At 42.6% G+C, this 15,389-nt stretch overlaps 1 protein-coding gene across 3 annotated transcripts in view; it reads right to left on the bottom strand.

Moving 5' to 3' along the window:
• The window catches only part of Bfar (bifunctional apoptosis regulator), a 31,563-nt gene that overhangs the window by 9,757 nt on the left and 6,417 nt on the right, over positions 1 to 15,389 (bottom strand). The window contains exons 2-6 of one of the 3 annotated variants that reach the window (XM_085694526.2): positions 11,483 to 11,610; positions 8,663 to 8,998; positions 6,066 to 6,270; positions 4,281 to 4,450; positions 1,353 to 1,497 (exon numbers count right to left, since the gene is read on the bottom strand). In XM_085694526.2, the coding sequence (XP_085550652.1) occupies positions 1,353 to 1,497; positions 4,281 to 4,450; positions 6,066 to 6,270; positions 8,663 to 8,925 (783 nt within the window). In that variant the 5' untranslated portion in view covers positions 8,926 to 8,998; positions 11,483 to 11,610. The remainder of the gene's footprint in view (positions 1 to 1,352; positions 1,498 to 4,280; positions 4,451 to 6,065; positions 6,271 to 8,662; positions 8,999 to 11,482; positions 11,611 to 15,389) is intronic. The other 2 variants (XM_048433240.3, XM_048433243.3) reach the window with 2 other exon arrangements.

The raw sequence follows: 15,389 nt of genomic DNA, 5'->3' as shown, positions 1-15,389 counted from the left end.
AAGGCACCGGAACAGTGAGTTCTGGGTCAATTTGGACTACAAAGACAGACTGTGTCTAAGAAACAAAAGCCAGGGCAGTTTACATGGGGATGTCATTAAACTGTTCACTAGAAAGGCTCAATTCAGGAGCTATGAACAGGAGTGGGATTTTTCACGTTATATCAAGAATGGATAAAAGTTGGGGCTGGAGAGATGGCTTAGAGGTTAAGAGCACTGGATGATCTTCCAGAGGATGTGGGTTCAATTCTCAGCACCCACACAGCAGCTCATAACTGTCTATAACTCCATTCTAGAGGATCTGGTTCCTTCACATGGACATACCTTTAGGTACACCACCAATGCATATAAAATAATAAATTATAAAACAATTACACACACACGCACACACACACACACACACACACACACACACACACACACAAATAGGCTGGGCAGTGGTGGTGCACACATTTAATCCCAGCACTCGGGAGGCAGAGGCAGACAGACCTCTGTGAGTTTGAGGCAAGCCTGGTCTACAAGAGCTAGTTCCAGGACAGGCTCCAAAGTGACACAGAGAAACTCTGTCTGGAAAAGCAAAAACAAACAAAATAAACCAACAACAACAACAACGACAACAAAAGAATCGATAAAAGTCACTTGATTGGTTCATTTGCACCCTCTGAACTACAAACAAGTATTTTACACTACATGTTTAAGAGTTATTGGTTTTATCTTTCTTCACAATGCCTCTTTCAATATGCATGTATGAATATCCCATATATTTGCTCTTTAGTACTATATACATTACATTCTGTCTGTGAAGGACTCTATCAACTGATATAGTCACAATGAAAATCAAGTTATCAAATACAGTAAGACGAAGCTGTGTATTATTTGTGACTTAGTAACCCCACTCCTCTATATGTCGTAAACAGTCATCTGTGCATGAGTGCCTGAAGCGGCACTGCTAATGACAGTGCAGACAGAAGAGCTGGGCTGTCACCAGCAGGAAGTCCAGGGAAGGAGAAACAGAGTGCATGCCGTAGAAGACTATGCATGCTTCTTGCATCTTGCCTCAAACAATGCATCCTGTGAACAGCACCCAGAGATTAGGGGCAGAGGCCTGAGACGGCTGTGTAGCACCCCCTGCGGTAACGTGACCCAGAGCACCACAGTCACGACACATGACTTCAGTGTCTGAAATGCTTTTCTCACCACGGTCCTCATGACTTCAGTGTCTGAAATGCTTTTCTTCTTAATTTGCAGAGTAAGGAGGAAGATGATTGCTAGTTGTTTTCTACCCTTTATTATTATTATTATTATTATTATTATTATTATTATTATTATTTTCCTCAGTTAAAACAAGCGCTTACCTTGTACTCCCAGAGATTCTGGGGTGGCTTCACACCCAGGGTTCTTACACGCTCCAGCTCCAGGAGAATGACTCTTCTGTGGCTACTGTTTTCTATGGTGTATGGTGCTCTGGAAAATTCTTCCTCTGTCAAAGTTAAAAGCAACCTGGAGGGGTAAGGCGTAGAAATGACTTGAGATTATATAGGGGATGCAGACCTTACACGCTGAGTTCTATCTTACTGTGCAAATATGTAGGCTTGCGTGGAAAGGCAGAATGTTAAATGCAGGCAGCAGTGCCAATGACTGCCAAGAGTGGTTTGTTTGCTACCAGCCAGTCACCAGCAGGAGGTACCCTCACAAACTCTCGTCACTATCTGTTTAACTCTGCAGAGTGGCGTCACTGTGCAGATCAGAAACTGGCTTCAGAAATAAAGTGACTTGCCTTCGGCACAACAGGGTGCTGGTTCTACCCGTTACAGAGTCCTGTTAGGATATATTACTTTGTTTTTAAAGGGGTGTGTGTAGGAGAAAACTAGAAGAAAATCCAATGGAACAAGGTGCTATTAAGAGTGGTTTTTTAAGCTGGGTTTACTACTACACATCTCTAATACTGGCGACTTGGAAGGCTGAAACAGAAGAATGGCTAAGACTGAGGCCAACTTGGGCAACATCAAGATCTCAAAATCAAAAACAAAACAAAACAAAACCAAAAACAAAACAACCCCAACCAAAAAACACTGATTGTATTGGGATACTGATTCAAATTAACAAAAGTTATAAATTCCTTATTTACTTTCCTCATCAATAAACAATTATCTAGTGGCTAGAGAGACGGCTCAGCTCTTCCAGAGGACCTGGGTTCACTCCCAGCACTGATATGGTGGCTAATGACTATATGTAACTCCAGTCAAGGGGATCTGAATGCCATCTCCAGGCCTCTGAAGGTGACAGATATAACCATGGTGAGTAGACAAAAGACACAAAAAAATCACATACACATAAAAATAAATAACAAATGTAAAAACCACTATCTAAGAAAGCAAATAAAATGAGAAAACAAGACAAAATGTAAAAACAAAACAAAACCCCAATAATCTATTTCTACAATGACTCAGTACTAAAATGTCCTTGTATAGTGGGGATAGAGTTAAAAAGCTGGGTTCCTTACACAGGAGACTAAGGCAGGAGAAGTGAACACTCAAGGTCAATCAGGGAAACACTGTGAAATCTGTCTTAGATAAACAAAAGCAAATCAAAACCCCAACAACACACTCATATAACTGCACAAACATAAAAAAGCTAGGTAGGGCTGAGGAGGGTTTCAATGGTACAGAGAGGAGCTGGCATGTTCAAAGCCCTATGTGATCCCCAGTAGGATGTCCTGACAAGAAAACATTCAGATTTAGAAAGATATCTAATAATATTTTTTTGAGACAGGGCATGGTTCAGGTTGACCTTGAACTATGACCATCCTACCCTCATCTTTCATGAAAGTAGGATAGTAACTGTGTGCCACCATGCTAAGTTATGTCTATATTAATAGCAATATTCTGTGAAGAGTAGCAACATAAAGAAATGTACTTTTGATGTCATAATGTCCTACATCATGTTTTTAAAATAATGCTACTCCATGATAAGGAGCAATACAGAAATTAAAATATCTCTGACATAAAATGGTTCAGCCCCTGTGGAAAGCAGTTCATTAATGTCTTTGAAAAGTAAACACAGACTGACCCCATGATATGGACACTCTTCTCCAAAAGAGTTCCCAGAATACAAATCTATACAAAGCCTTGTGCATGAGTGATCTTAGCAGCACTCTTCAGAACAGCCACATGGAATCAACTCAGATGCCCATTAAGTGAAGAACTGACAATCTGGTCTAACCATCCATGCAAGGATGTTTTACAGACACAGGATAAAGGTACGGTGGATGCCTTTTTTTCATGTGTGAAATTATGCCAAGTGAAAAAGTTACACACAAAAAAATTACATATTTCATGACTACATTAATATGCAAGAACTATAGGCAAATACGTTTCTGGATAAGATAACTGGTATTTGTCAGGAAGAAGGGAGTGAGGATGGACCAGTAAAGGTAAGAATCTTCTTTTGGGAGTCAGAAAACTGTTCTAAAGGTAGACCAGTTGTACATCTCTGTGAAGACATCAGAAAGTCATGTTTGCTGTGGAATATTAAGATGTGTGACTTTTTTTTTTAATGCTGAGAAACATTTGTTTAATGGTGTGTTGCATTCTTTTATGTTGCATTTGTTTAGCTCTGTGAAGTTGCACTACTTACCTGTCTAAAACACCTGACTGGTCTAATAAAGAGCTGGACGGCCAAAAGCAAGGCAGGATGAAAGGATAGGCGGGGCTGGCAGGCAGACTGAATACATAAGAGAGACCTAGGAGTAAAAGGAGAAGAGAGGACTCCAGGGGCCAGTCACTTTAGCTACAATTTCAGCCACGGAGTAAGAAGTAAAGAAAGGTAAAGAGAAAGATAAAAGCCCAGAGACAAAAGGCAGACAGAATAATTTAAGTTAAGATAAGAGGGCTAGAATAAGACAAGCTAAGGTTGGGTACTCATAAGAAAGAATACGACTCTATGTGATTTATTTGGGAGCTGGGTGGTGCCCAAAAGAGCAAAAAAGCCAGAGTAAAAAAACAAAAAGGAAAAAAATCAAAATCTTGTTTATACACTTCTACAAGGATTTGTGGCAGATAGAATGTATATCAATAAAGTCATCTACGAGCATGTCTGTTGTGCCAGAGGTATTTGGTTGGTTTGTTTGCTTTGTTTTAGACAAGGTTTCTTTAAGTAGCCCTGGCTGGCTAAGAACTTACTAGGTACACCAGGTTGGTCTCAAACTCCCAGAGATTCTACCTGCCTCTGGGATTGTAGGCAGGCACCATACCTGGTCTGGAGTGACAGATTTTCCCCCTTACCTTCCATTTACTCTTTCAGATAAGAATCTTTCTCTGTAAAGAGAGGCCCAAGGGCCCAGCTGTTCTAACCAGAGGACAACTTCTTCTGCTGTCCATTTGGCCACAGCCTTGTGCACCAAGAGGCCCTGCTCAGACTCTCTGCTGCGCCAGTGATACACAAGCAGGACGACCTGAAAGGAAACAGGACGTCACAAGTGGGAAAGCCAGTTCCTGAGGATGTGAGTCTGAGAAACAATGCTTACTCTATACAAAAAAGGAAGGAGCCTCTGCCACAGTGAAGTGAGGACACAATGTCTTTAGAGGCCGATGTAAAAGGAGCGGTGGGCTGCTTCCCACCACCTGGCTAGCTTTACCCAAAATAATTACATGGAAACTGTATTCATTTAAACATTGCCTGGCCCATTATATCTAGCCTCTTCTTGGCTAACTCTCACATCTTAATTAACCCATTTTTAATAATCTGTGTATCACCATGTGACTGTGGCTTACTAGGACGAGTCTAACCTACGTCCATCTCGAAGAGGAGAGCCATGGCGTCTGCCTGACTCTGCTTTCTTTCTCCCAGCATTCTGTTCGGTCTACTCCGCCTAAGCTGCTATCCTACCAAAAGGTCAAGGCAGTTTCTTTATTTGACCAATGAAGTAATACATAGACAGAAGACCCTCCTACATCAAGAGGCAGTTTTGCTCATTGATGGGTAGAGATCTGGAAAGGGTAGACAGCAGACAGCCGAGGAACAGTTGTGGTCCTGACCCCACCAACTCATATGCCTTTTCTACAGGGAAAACTTTTAAGATTGTTTTTGCATTGGCAGTGATGTACGTGCTCTTAAGAGTTTAGCATTAGCACAGATTTGATTTCTCAGTCTTCTGCTCCTCTCCTCAATTCTTTTCTTAAATTTATTTATTATTAATAATTTAATTTATTTTAATTAATTAATTAATTAAATTTCATAAATTAAATGTATTATTTTATATGCATTTTAATTTATTTATTTAATTTATTTAAATGCATCCCCTGACATGTGGGTGCTGGAAATTGAACCCAGGTTCTCTGGAAGAGCAACCAGTGCTCTTAACCAGTGAGTCATCTCTCTGGTTCCACCCTTTCCTCAGTTCTAAAATGATGTTCATCATGATGTCACCACTGCAAAGGTCAGGAGGATTCAATAGGACAGAGTTAACACTTACCAAGACAACCACTGTCTAGTCTCTGCTACTTGTGGGGCCCAGGACAGCCTGGCCACACACAATAGGGCCCAGGGCATGTGGGGACCAGGACAGCCTGGCCATACATGGAGCCAAGGCCACACGGGCTGCCATAGCAGGCAGCACCAGGTTCCAGGAAAGGCCATAAGCTGACACCACCCAGGAACAGACCATCCAAAGAAAATTCCTAACATTCTAACCATTGTAGATAGGATCACCTGCCAGGACTCACCCATCACTTTTCACAAGAACACCCCTAGACAAATGTCCCTCATCCCTACCTTCACTACCATAAAAACCCTACCCCACCTGAGCTCGGGCTTTCTGATCACTCCAATACATTGGACACACGGAGAGTCCGAGTTTGCAAACTTGTATAGAATAAAGGCTCTTTGCTTTTACATACAGGACTCAGTCTCCTAGTTGGTTTGGGGGACTCCATGATCTGGGTGTAACATTACTAACATAAAATACAATTTTATGAGTCACACCATCAACTGTTTCAGAGATACTAAAAGAACTGACTTCTGAGGTAACTGTGGGTGGCACAGGGCTCAGATTAAACAGACAAACTTACTGCCACACCAGTCAAAGTAGTGAGTACTCCAGAGAAGAATCCCCCTCCTCTCTGCTGATTCACTCGCCCTGTGCTGACAGTTACAGGACTCTGATCACTCCCGTACTTTTGAAAGGCTGCAAGACTTTGAACTATGTCATTATTCTGCTGAATGTCTTCAATTCGCATTCTAATGGCATCGGGAAATAACTTTTCAATGGCATCCCTGTGGAGCAAAGAGAAATCACAGGACAGATGTTTGATAAAACACAGCATTCAGAAACCACACCAACTAATATAAACATTTAATAATCTACATATGTGCCTAGAAGAACAGCAAAGAGTTCTGCTTCATAATAAAAGCAAAAATGAAAGTGCAATCTATGTGTCTACCATTAAGGAAATATCTACATCAGATTTGAACCTAAGCCCTCATATATAGTATCAATGTGCTTTACCACTGACCTACAGCCTAGCCCTTTAAGTAGGCCCCATTCATTGCCAGGTGTAGTGCGCACACCTTTAATTCCAACACTCTAGAGGCAGAACTCTGTGAGACCCAGGCTAGCCTGGTCTACACAAGAAAGTTACAGGATAGCCTGGGTGACCCAGTGAGAAAAATTACTTACTTAATTAAGTACACACTTGTATTCGATGTGTGTCTGAGTGTGGTCATGCTTATGTGGAGGTTAGACAACAACTTTTAGGAGTCTGTTCTCTCTTTCTATCATAGAACTCTGGTCATCATGTTTGAGTGGCAGGTACTACTTATGCTACTATTATAAAGATTAGTTTACAGAAATGGAAAATGAAGTTCAATTGGAAACAGTGTGCTATACAGTTACTTTTTGACAGAAATGTTTTTTTTTTTCTTTAAAAAGAAACCTAGGGGGCTGGAGAGATGGCTCAGCAGTTAAGAGCACTGACTGCTCCTCCAGAAGACCTGGTTCAATTCCCAGCACCAACATGGCAGCTCAAAATTGTAACTCCAAGATCTGACATGCCAGCAAAGCACCAAGTTTTATTTTAAAATAAAAATTAAAAAGAAAAACCAATTTTATTTTAAAATAAACTTTTATTTTAAAATAAAAATTAAAAAGAAAAACTAATTTTATTTTAAAATAAATTTTTATTTTAAAATAAAAATTAAAAAGAAAAACTAATTTCTTTGTAATTAAAATTTTGAGAATTTTATATATGAATACCAAATTTACATCATTTTCACCTTCCCTTCCTCTCCAGTTCCTCCCCTTAAAATCAATAACTTCTGACAGGTGGTGGTGGTGCATGCCTTTAATCCCAGCACTTAGAAGGCAGAGGCAGTCACTGATCGCTCTTGATCCAGGGGTAGGTAGGACTTCAGAAATCTCCCCAACCACATTGGCATGTCAACTGTTAGGTGGCCATGTGCTTATTCAGGTCTTGTTTAGATGAAAAGGTTTCAGATTCAAGCCGGACTATGGAGGCGCACGCCTTTAACCCCAGCACTAAGGAGGAAGAAGGCTACACAGAGAAATCCTGTCTTGAAAACAAAACAACAAAAGAACAACGACAATAAAAAAGGTTTCACGCGTCGTAGTTGTAGCTTCCTTGTGTGTCTCAAAGACACCACCCAACACCAAGCATCCTGGGCCTCTGGCTCTTCTATCTTTCCAGGATTTTCCTTGGGCTTTAGGTGCAGGGCTGTGTTATAACCAAGTGCAGCTGAGTGGACTTCCGCAGCAGCATCTGTCTGCGCTAAGAAGCTTCTCTGATGAGGAGAGTGCTGACTCAGTAGCCAAGCTAGGTATGGGCGAGAACAGGGCTCTTCCTAAAAAAAATGTTATTACATTTATTTGTGGATATATTTATAAACGTGTTGACTTTAGGGAAACCTTTCAATTCTTCTCTCCATGGCACATGCGGAGATGGAGGACAACTTTCTATTGCGTGGATCCAGGCGTTTAAACTTGAGTGGTCAGTACCCTGCTGGACCCCCACAAAACACTTTTCATTTTCAATTATGAAATATCAAGGAGTCCTCTTTCCAGGTAAGATGAATCTTCTTGGTTTTTGAGACAGGGTTTCTCTGTAGCCTGTCCTGAAACTAGAATGGCCTTGAACTCACAGACATCCACCTGCTTCTGCCTCCCTCCTGAATGCTGGAATTAAAGGCGTGCGCCACCACAGCCCAGCTAAGATTAATCTTTAGGTAGAGTAAAGGTGACAGTTATGACCGGTGCTGGGTTAATGGTCTCATGGCCCTTTGGGGTATTCCACCAATTTGAGAAAGGCTAGGCTTGCTGCTAAGGCAGCAACAGAAAACAGCATCAGAGCCTCAGAGGTACGGGGCATGGGGCACATGGGCACAGACCTTTAACCCCAGAAAAGGCAGGCAGATCTCTGAGTTTAAGGCCAGCCTGATTTACACAGCAGTCCTATGACAGTCAGGTATAATGCACTGAGTGAGACCTTGTCTAAAAAGGAAACAAATGAAACTGAAAGGCAAGTGACAGCCACTCGTGAGAAAAGGAATCTGTCTTTTTTGTTCCAAGCCCCTAGAATGAACGGCCTCAAACAACAGCTCCCACAGAGAAACCATATGGTACATCCATGTTGCCAACAGCACACAGTGTTACCTGAGGAGAATGTTGACTTTGGGGAAACCTTCCCATTTTTCTCTGCATTCTGGACACTCTGTCTTCTTTGAAGACATCCACCATAAAGCTAGGCAGTGCCGGCAGAAGCTGTGGCCACAGTTCAAGGTGGTGGGGTTAACCAGGGTGTCGTAACAGCAAGGGCAGGAAAACTCACTAACAGAAATCTGAGGGCCGGTGCTTTTGACAGGACTTTCTTCCTCCTGCCCTGTCATGTTCAGGTCATTTTTCTGAGGCTCCTCCATCTCTCAGTAAATTCTGGGATCCACACACAAAGGAACTTTCAGAATCAGGACATTGCTATAAAGCAGCATAAGTCTAGGGGAGGAAGCAATAAAACAGGGTGAACAGTGGTTGTGGAAGATGCCGCCATTCGATTACAGTTCTCCCTCTTTTTATTTTAGGGTTGGGGGAGGGTGTGGGGAGAGGGTCCTTTAATCCTGGCTGGCTTCAAACTCCAGATCCTCCTGCTTCAACAAACTCCAAGATGCTAAGAGCAGAGGTATGCACCCCACACCTGGTTTCTGGGATGCGAGGGACTTCATACATGACAGAAAGAAACTCTACCAACTGAGCTGTTATTTCCAGCCCCTAGAGTGCTAAGCTTTAGTCAATGAATATACTTCATGTGGTGCTGGGGTTAAAGTTCGGGCCTAAGGCATTCTAGACAAGTGTTTTTACCACCGAGCTATACCTCCAGCCCTAGAGTTCTGATTTTTAATGTGACAAATTTAATTAATAAGATTTTACATTCTATAAACCATCAGCAAAAGATATTCACCACATTTTAAAGACTAAGCATGGTGGTACATACCTATAATCTCAGCACTTGGGAAGTGGAGACAGGAGGATCAACAGTTCAGGATTAAAGGCTGGAGATAGCTCAGTGGTTAAGAACACTAGCTGCCCTTCCAGAGGGCCTGAGTTCATTTCCAAGCATGGTTTATAACCATCTATAGTAGGATCTGATGCTCTTTTCTGTTATGTAGGCATACATGTAAGTAGAGCATTCACACATAAAATATATAAACAAATCTTAAAAAATATTTAAAGAAAATAAATTAATCTTAAGGGGAAAGGAAAATGGCTTGACCATTAAAGCGCTTGCCATGTAAGCATGAATACCTGAGCTTGGAGCCTCAGCACCAATGGAAATCTGGGCCCAGCGGGGTTTAGGTTTGTAATCCCACCACCAGGGAACACAGACAAGAGAGATCCCTGGGCCTCCCTGCCCCAAGTAGTCTAGCTGAGTTGATTTCCAGGCAAGTCCCCATGTACAAAAAATTGGATGGACATCTTGATGGGAAATATGTAATATTGGGGGTTTTGCTTTTGTTTGTCTTTGCAAATTGTAATTTGTTGCCATTTCCTGGGAATACCAGAATGATCTGGACAGAGTTCATCATCCTGGCCAGAATTTAATTAAAGCTTCCTTCAAATTTGTCTCAAAATTGTGGTAGTGATCTTATCCTCACCCAGTAGAATAGTCTCTTCAAACACCCAATCATCTCCCCTTCTTACATTACTTGTGTTCACTAGCAGAGCTCTCATTTTATCTCCAGATCAGGGGTTCATCTCTTTCTCTTGCCTCATCCAACACCCTTTAAATTCTTTAAAAGCTGGACTTAATTTAAAACAATCACTATAATTGCTCCTGACTTGTGTGTGGGTGCTTATGTTATGGTGCATGTGTGGTAGTCAGAAAACAACTTTGTGGAGTTGATTCTTTCTTCTCATGTTGTATGTTTCTGGGGATTGAACACAGGTTGACAGGCCTGCTGCCCAAGCAATTTTACCAGTTGAGCTGTATCTTTCAGGCCCCTGAAGACCTAAGTCTGGTGGTTTACATCTGCAATCCTAGTCCTAGGAAGCTGAGCCAAAAGGACTGCTGCTCTTTCAAGGCTAGCCTCGTCTGCAGATTGAGACCATTTATGCCAAAATGAAAACTGGAGCTATCCTCAGTACTGCGGAGGGGTTTGTTTTAGGCATATGTATGCTCATTGACTGAGGCTCCCTCTCCTCTAGTACCTGAGGCTTTGTCCGATTTCTGTTGTTTTAGGAGCACTCCATCTGCCATCTTGTTGCCAGTTCTGAGAACATACTTGGTGGTGGTTACTTTATCCTGTGGCTATGCCTTCAGGGTATGGTGCATGAAGGCAGGAAATGGTGGTAAAACTGACAGATGACAAGTTCTATCCATGGCCATTTGATTTCATTGCTTCTAGGACCATGGGCAGTAAGGGAGGCCATCATGGTAGGGGTGTGTTGAAGATTAAAGTTTACTTCAGGTTATACAGGATGCAGAGAAAGCAACCTCTGTCACTGAGACAGGGTCTCTCTCTGTAGCTCAGGCTGACCCTGAAGTGATTGATGGTGATCCTCCTATCTCAGCCTCCCAAGTGGTGGATTATAGGCCTTGCCACCATGACCAACTTAATGCAAAATTTAAGTAAGTTTACCAAGTAAGAAACCATTTAATCTAGGTTTAAGAATGTTTATAGGGCTGGAGAGATGACTCAGTGGTTAAAAACACTGGTTGCCCTTCCAGAGGACCCAGGTTCAATTCCCAGCACCCATATGGCAGGTCACACCTATCTATAACTTAGTTCCAGGGAATCTGATACCCTCATAACAAAGCACATACAATAAAATTTTTAAAAAAAGAATGTTTATGCCCAGCATGATAGTTCATGCCTTTAATCCTAGCACTAAGAAGGCAAAGGCAAGTGAACCCAAATTTTTGGACAGCATGATTGACACAGTGAGTTCTATCTCAGGTAGGGTTACACAGTAAGACTCTACCTAGGGGTTGGAAAGATGGTTCAGAAGGAGGAGCACTGATTATTCTTCCAGAGGTACTGAGTTCAATTCCCAATAACCACATGGTGGCTCACAACCACCTGTAATGAGATCTGGAGCCCTCTTCTGGCCTGCAGGTATACAAGCAAAGACAACACTATTTATTTAAAAAGGAAGAAGAAGAAGAAGAGGAGGAGGAGGAGGAGGAGGAGGAGGAAGAGGAGGAGGAGGAGGAGGAGGAGGAGGAGAAGAAGAAGAAGAAGAAGAAGAAGAAGAAGAAGAAGAAGAAGAAGAAGAAGAAGAAGAAGAAAAAAAGAAAAAGAAAAAAGGACCCTATCTGGATCCTTAAGTCCCAAATACCTGCAATAACAATACAGCAACAAAACGAACAAACAGTTGAAATCATGGCCTGTTATTACTTTGTATAATCTAAGGGGGGAAATTATGGATTTAAAGACTGCCATCATAGAGAAACTATTCCAATGAAGTGTAAGTATCAGCTCAAACTAGGATTTCACACTACTTGGCGCATGAACTCCAACTATTAGAGGAGCAACTGATAGGATGAGCAAGGAGTTACAGAGAACATTCAAAATCAAAACAGGAGGGAACGTCTAGTGCAGACACCACTACAGACACTGGCAGACACGTTAGGGTCCACCCAGCTCTCCTGACTACCAAATAAAGATTAATGTGCCCAGATTAAGTGAAGCAAAGGTCAGGGATGCCAGTAAGAACAGAATGGTAGTGGAACTCCTGTAGACAGAAAAACTGGCTCTTCCATTTATTAATGGAGGCAGAAAAGCATTCTAGTCACTGCATTTTCCAATTCCAAAAAGACTCAGAAGGCAGGTCACAGGTCAGGTCTTGTAGATGCTGCCTTGCTGGCTGAACTTGGGCAAGACAAGGGCAGGCTGAGAAAAGCACCAGCTGAGCTTGCGGCTGCTGTCTCCACGCGGACTGTGGAGGACCTATTCTGTACTACACCCACTTCTTGTTCAACAAGCTATTAAGAAAACAAAACAAAACAAAAAGCCTGTCATGGTGGTGGGAGCGACAGCACATACCTCTAATCCCAGCACTTAGTAGATGGAAGCAGGTGATCTCTGAGATGAAGGTTAGCTTCGTCTACAGAGTGGGTTCCAGGACAGTCAAGGCGGGTATACAGAGAGACCCTATCTCAACAAAACAAAACAAAACAAAACCCCCCAAAAGCACAAAGACTCTAAACCAAAAAGCTTACAGGGGTTACCAGGTAACACATGCCCTAATAGCTGGTTTAAAATCTCCATTTGGTGCTGGCAGTATAACTCAGAGGTACATCAGTTGACTAGAAGGGCAAAACTCCCGAGTTTAACCCCTCAGTGCCACACTGACACAGACATCAACTCAACTCATACTATAAGCTCACTTGTCCTTGGAAGATTCAGCTCATTCCTAAACTTATTTTTTTTTAAGATACCAAAGTATCAGTTTATTAAAGTAATATATTTTGTAGAACTTTAAGACAATTCTGAGGCCATTACTGAGCTCTCAGTCTTAGTGCCTCAGTGCTTCCCCCTCCTTGGGAATCTAACAACTATACATGCACGTACTGGAACCTTCCAACACCCAGCACCCTCTAAGTGGATGGCATCGCAGCCTGGATCCACACGTCGCACGCTAAGTGGCACCTCTGTAGAACGACCCACGACTTTCCAAATGAAAGCTTCAGCACACCCAACATCCCCTAAAGTTAAGACTTGTCAAAACAGCCTAAAGCTGTCAGTTTTGCCAGCCTTTGCTTTGATACCCCTGCCCATTTATGGCAATCCCCATATACTCCAAAAATTGACTTGGCAGGTTTCCTCACAGACCGGAGAGGTGGTATAGACCACCTCCAAAATAGCCCCTCCAGGCACATGGTAGCCTGCCCTCACCCCTGATTTCTGTAAGCTAATAATAGCAGGGCTAGACTCCTGGAATATCCGAGATGCATATCCCTGCCCCTGGAGACTGGTAGAAGATTTTCCCCTGGAAATGTGGGGGTCCAGAACACAAATGCCACTTGGGAAAGCTAGATTTTTACGTCTGCTCCTGAGATGGTCGAAATCGGGCCACAGTTCAACGTTGTGTTACACTACGTATACTGTGAAGCCTGGGGATGTTTATTGGAAACCTAGTTCTTCTTGGGACTGGATAACTGTCCATAAAATTAGAGGAGCACAGGGACCTGTGGAGTGTCCCCCACTTGTCTGCCTTTACTTCCCAGGGGCAAGCAGCAGGACTGTCTCCATGGGTGTCCCAGACAGGGTACATAAACAAGATTTAGGTGCCACCTTCACCATTAAGCTAAAGGAAGAGATTCCTTAAGCCAGCCAGTAGGACCTAACCAAGTACTATCTGACCAGGGCCAGCTAGCTTCGGCCGGACTAGAGCCCCCTAAAGGGGCCCTAGACATTACATGAGGTTTCAAAAACCCTTCTACCAGATGCTGCTCCTGACTAGACTACTCCCACTCCCCCTGCTTCTCTGCCGGCGCCTCCCAACACAAGCCAACGACTATTCAACCTTGTGCAGGGAGCCTTTTCCTTGCTAAACAGTACTGACCCCAGCTTGACACAATCTTGCTGGCTATGCCTGTCAGCAGGACATCCCTATTACGAGGAAATACCCTCATCTGGCAGCCTCAACAGCACCACCTCTCATACATTCTGTAGTTGGGGGCAACAGAAAAAATTAATCTTGACAGAAGAATCGGGAAAGGGCCTATGTCTGGGAACTCTGACCCCACAATATCAACACCTGTGTAACCAAACTCTTCCGAGCCCCAGGATGGCAGAAAACAGGTACCTGGTACCTCCACTGACTTATGGTGGGCCTGCAACACTGGGTTAACTCCCTGTATCTCCACTACTGTCTTTAACGATGCTTCTGATTTCTATGTGATGGTTCAATTAGTCCCCAGAATTTATTATCGTAGTGCCTCCAGTTTTGAGCATGAATTTGACAAACACCCAAACTGCTATAGGTGAGAGCTCATCTCCATGACCCTAGCAGTAATCTTATGCCTTGGAGTGGCAGCCAGTGTTGGCACCGGTACCACTGCTCTGGTGCAGACTCCTCAATACTTTAATGAATGAAGAACAGCCATGGATGAAGAATTAAGAGCCTTAGAACAGTCCATTTCTAAGCTCGAGGAATCAATGACCTCGCTCTCCAAAGCGGTGTTACAGAATAGACATGTTTGTTCCTTAAAGAAGGAGGACTCTGTGCTGCCTTAAAGGAGCAATGCTATTTTTACATAGATCATTCTGGAGTAATTAAAAACCACATTCTGGAATAAAAAAAAAACCCACAAGTAAACACATCAGTAAAATGACCAACTTCCTCAGTGATCTTGAGTCATAGAAGTGACCTAGTTCTGTTCTGTATTCTTTTTGGATATTAACAGTTCCTCACGTTGTGGTGAACCCCAACTTTCATAAAAATATTTTCATTGATATTTCATAACTGTAATTATGTTACTGTTATTTTGTTACTGTTATGAATTATAATGTAAATATCCATGTTTTGTGAAGTCTCAGACCGCCCCTGTGAAAAGGTCATTTGATCCCCAAAGGTGTTCCAACCAGTTGAGAACCACTTCACTAGAAGTAATCTGTTTTATTGTTGGGCAGTGGCGCATGCCTTTAATCCCAGCACTCAGGAGGCAGAGACAAGTGGATCTCTCTGAGTTTGAGGCCAGCCTGGGCTATAAAATGAGTTACAGTACAGCCAGGGGTGTTATACAAAGAAATCCTGTCTAAGAAAAAAAAACCACCACAAAGGACACGGTCAACAAGACAAATCGACAGCCTACAGAATGGGAAAAGATCTCCACTAACCCCACATCAGACAGAGATCTGATCTCCAAAATATACAAAGAACT

This window comes from Myodes glareolus, chromosome 9 (assembly GCF_982192425.1).
Source record: "Myodes glareolus chromosome 9, mMyoGla1.1, whole genome shotgun sequence".
In the NCBI taxonomy this organism is placed as follows: Eukaryota; Metazoa; Chordata; class Mammalia; order Rodentia; family Cricetidae; genus Myodes; species Myodes glareolus.
This window is presented reverse-complemented; position numbering and strand designations above follow the sequence as displayed.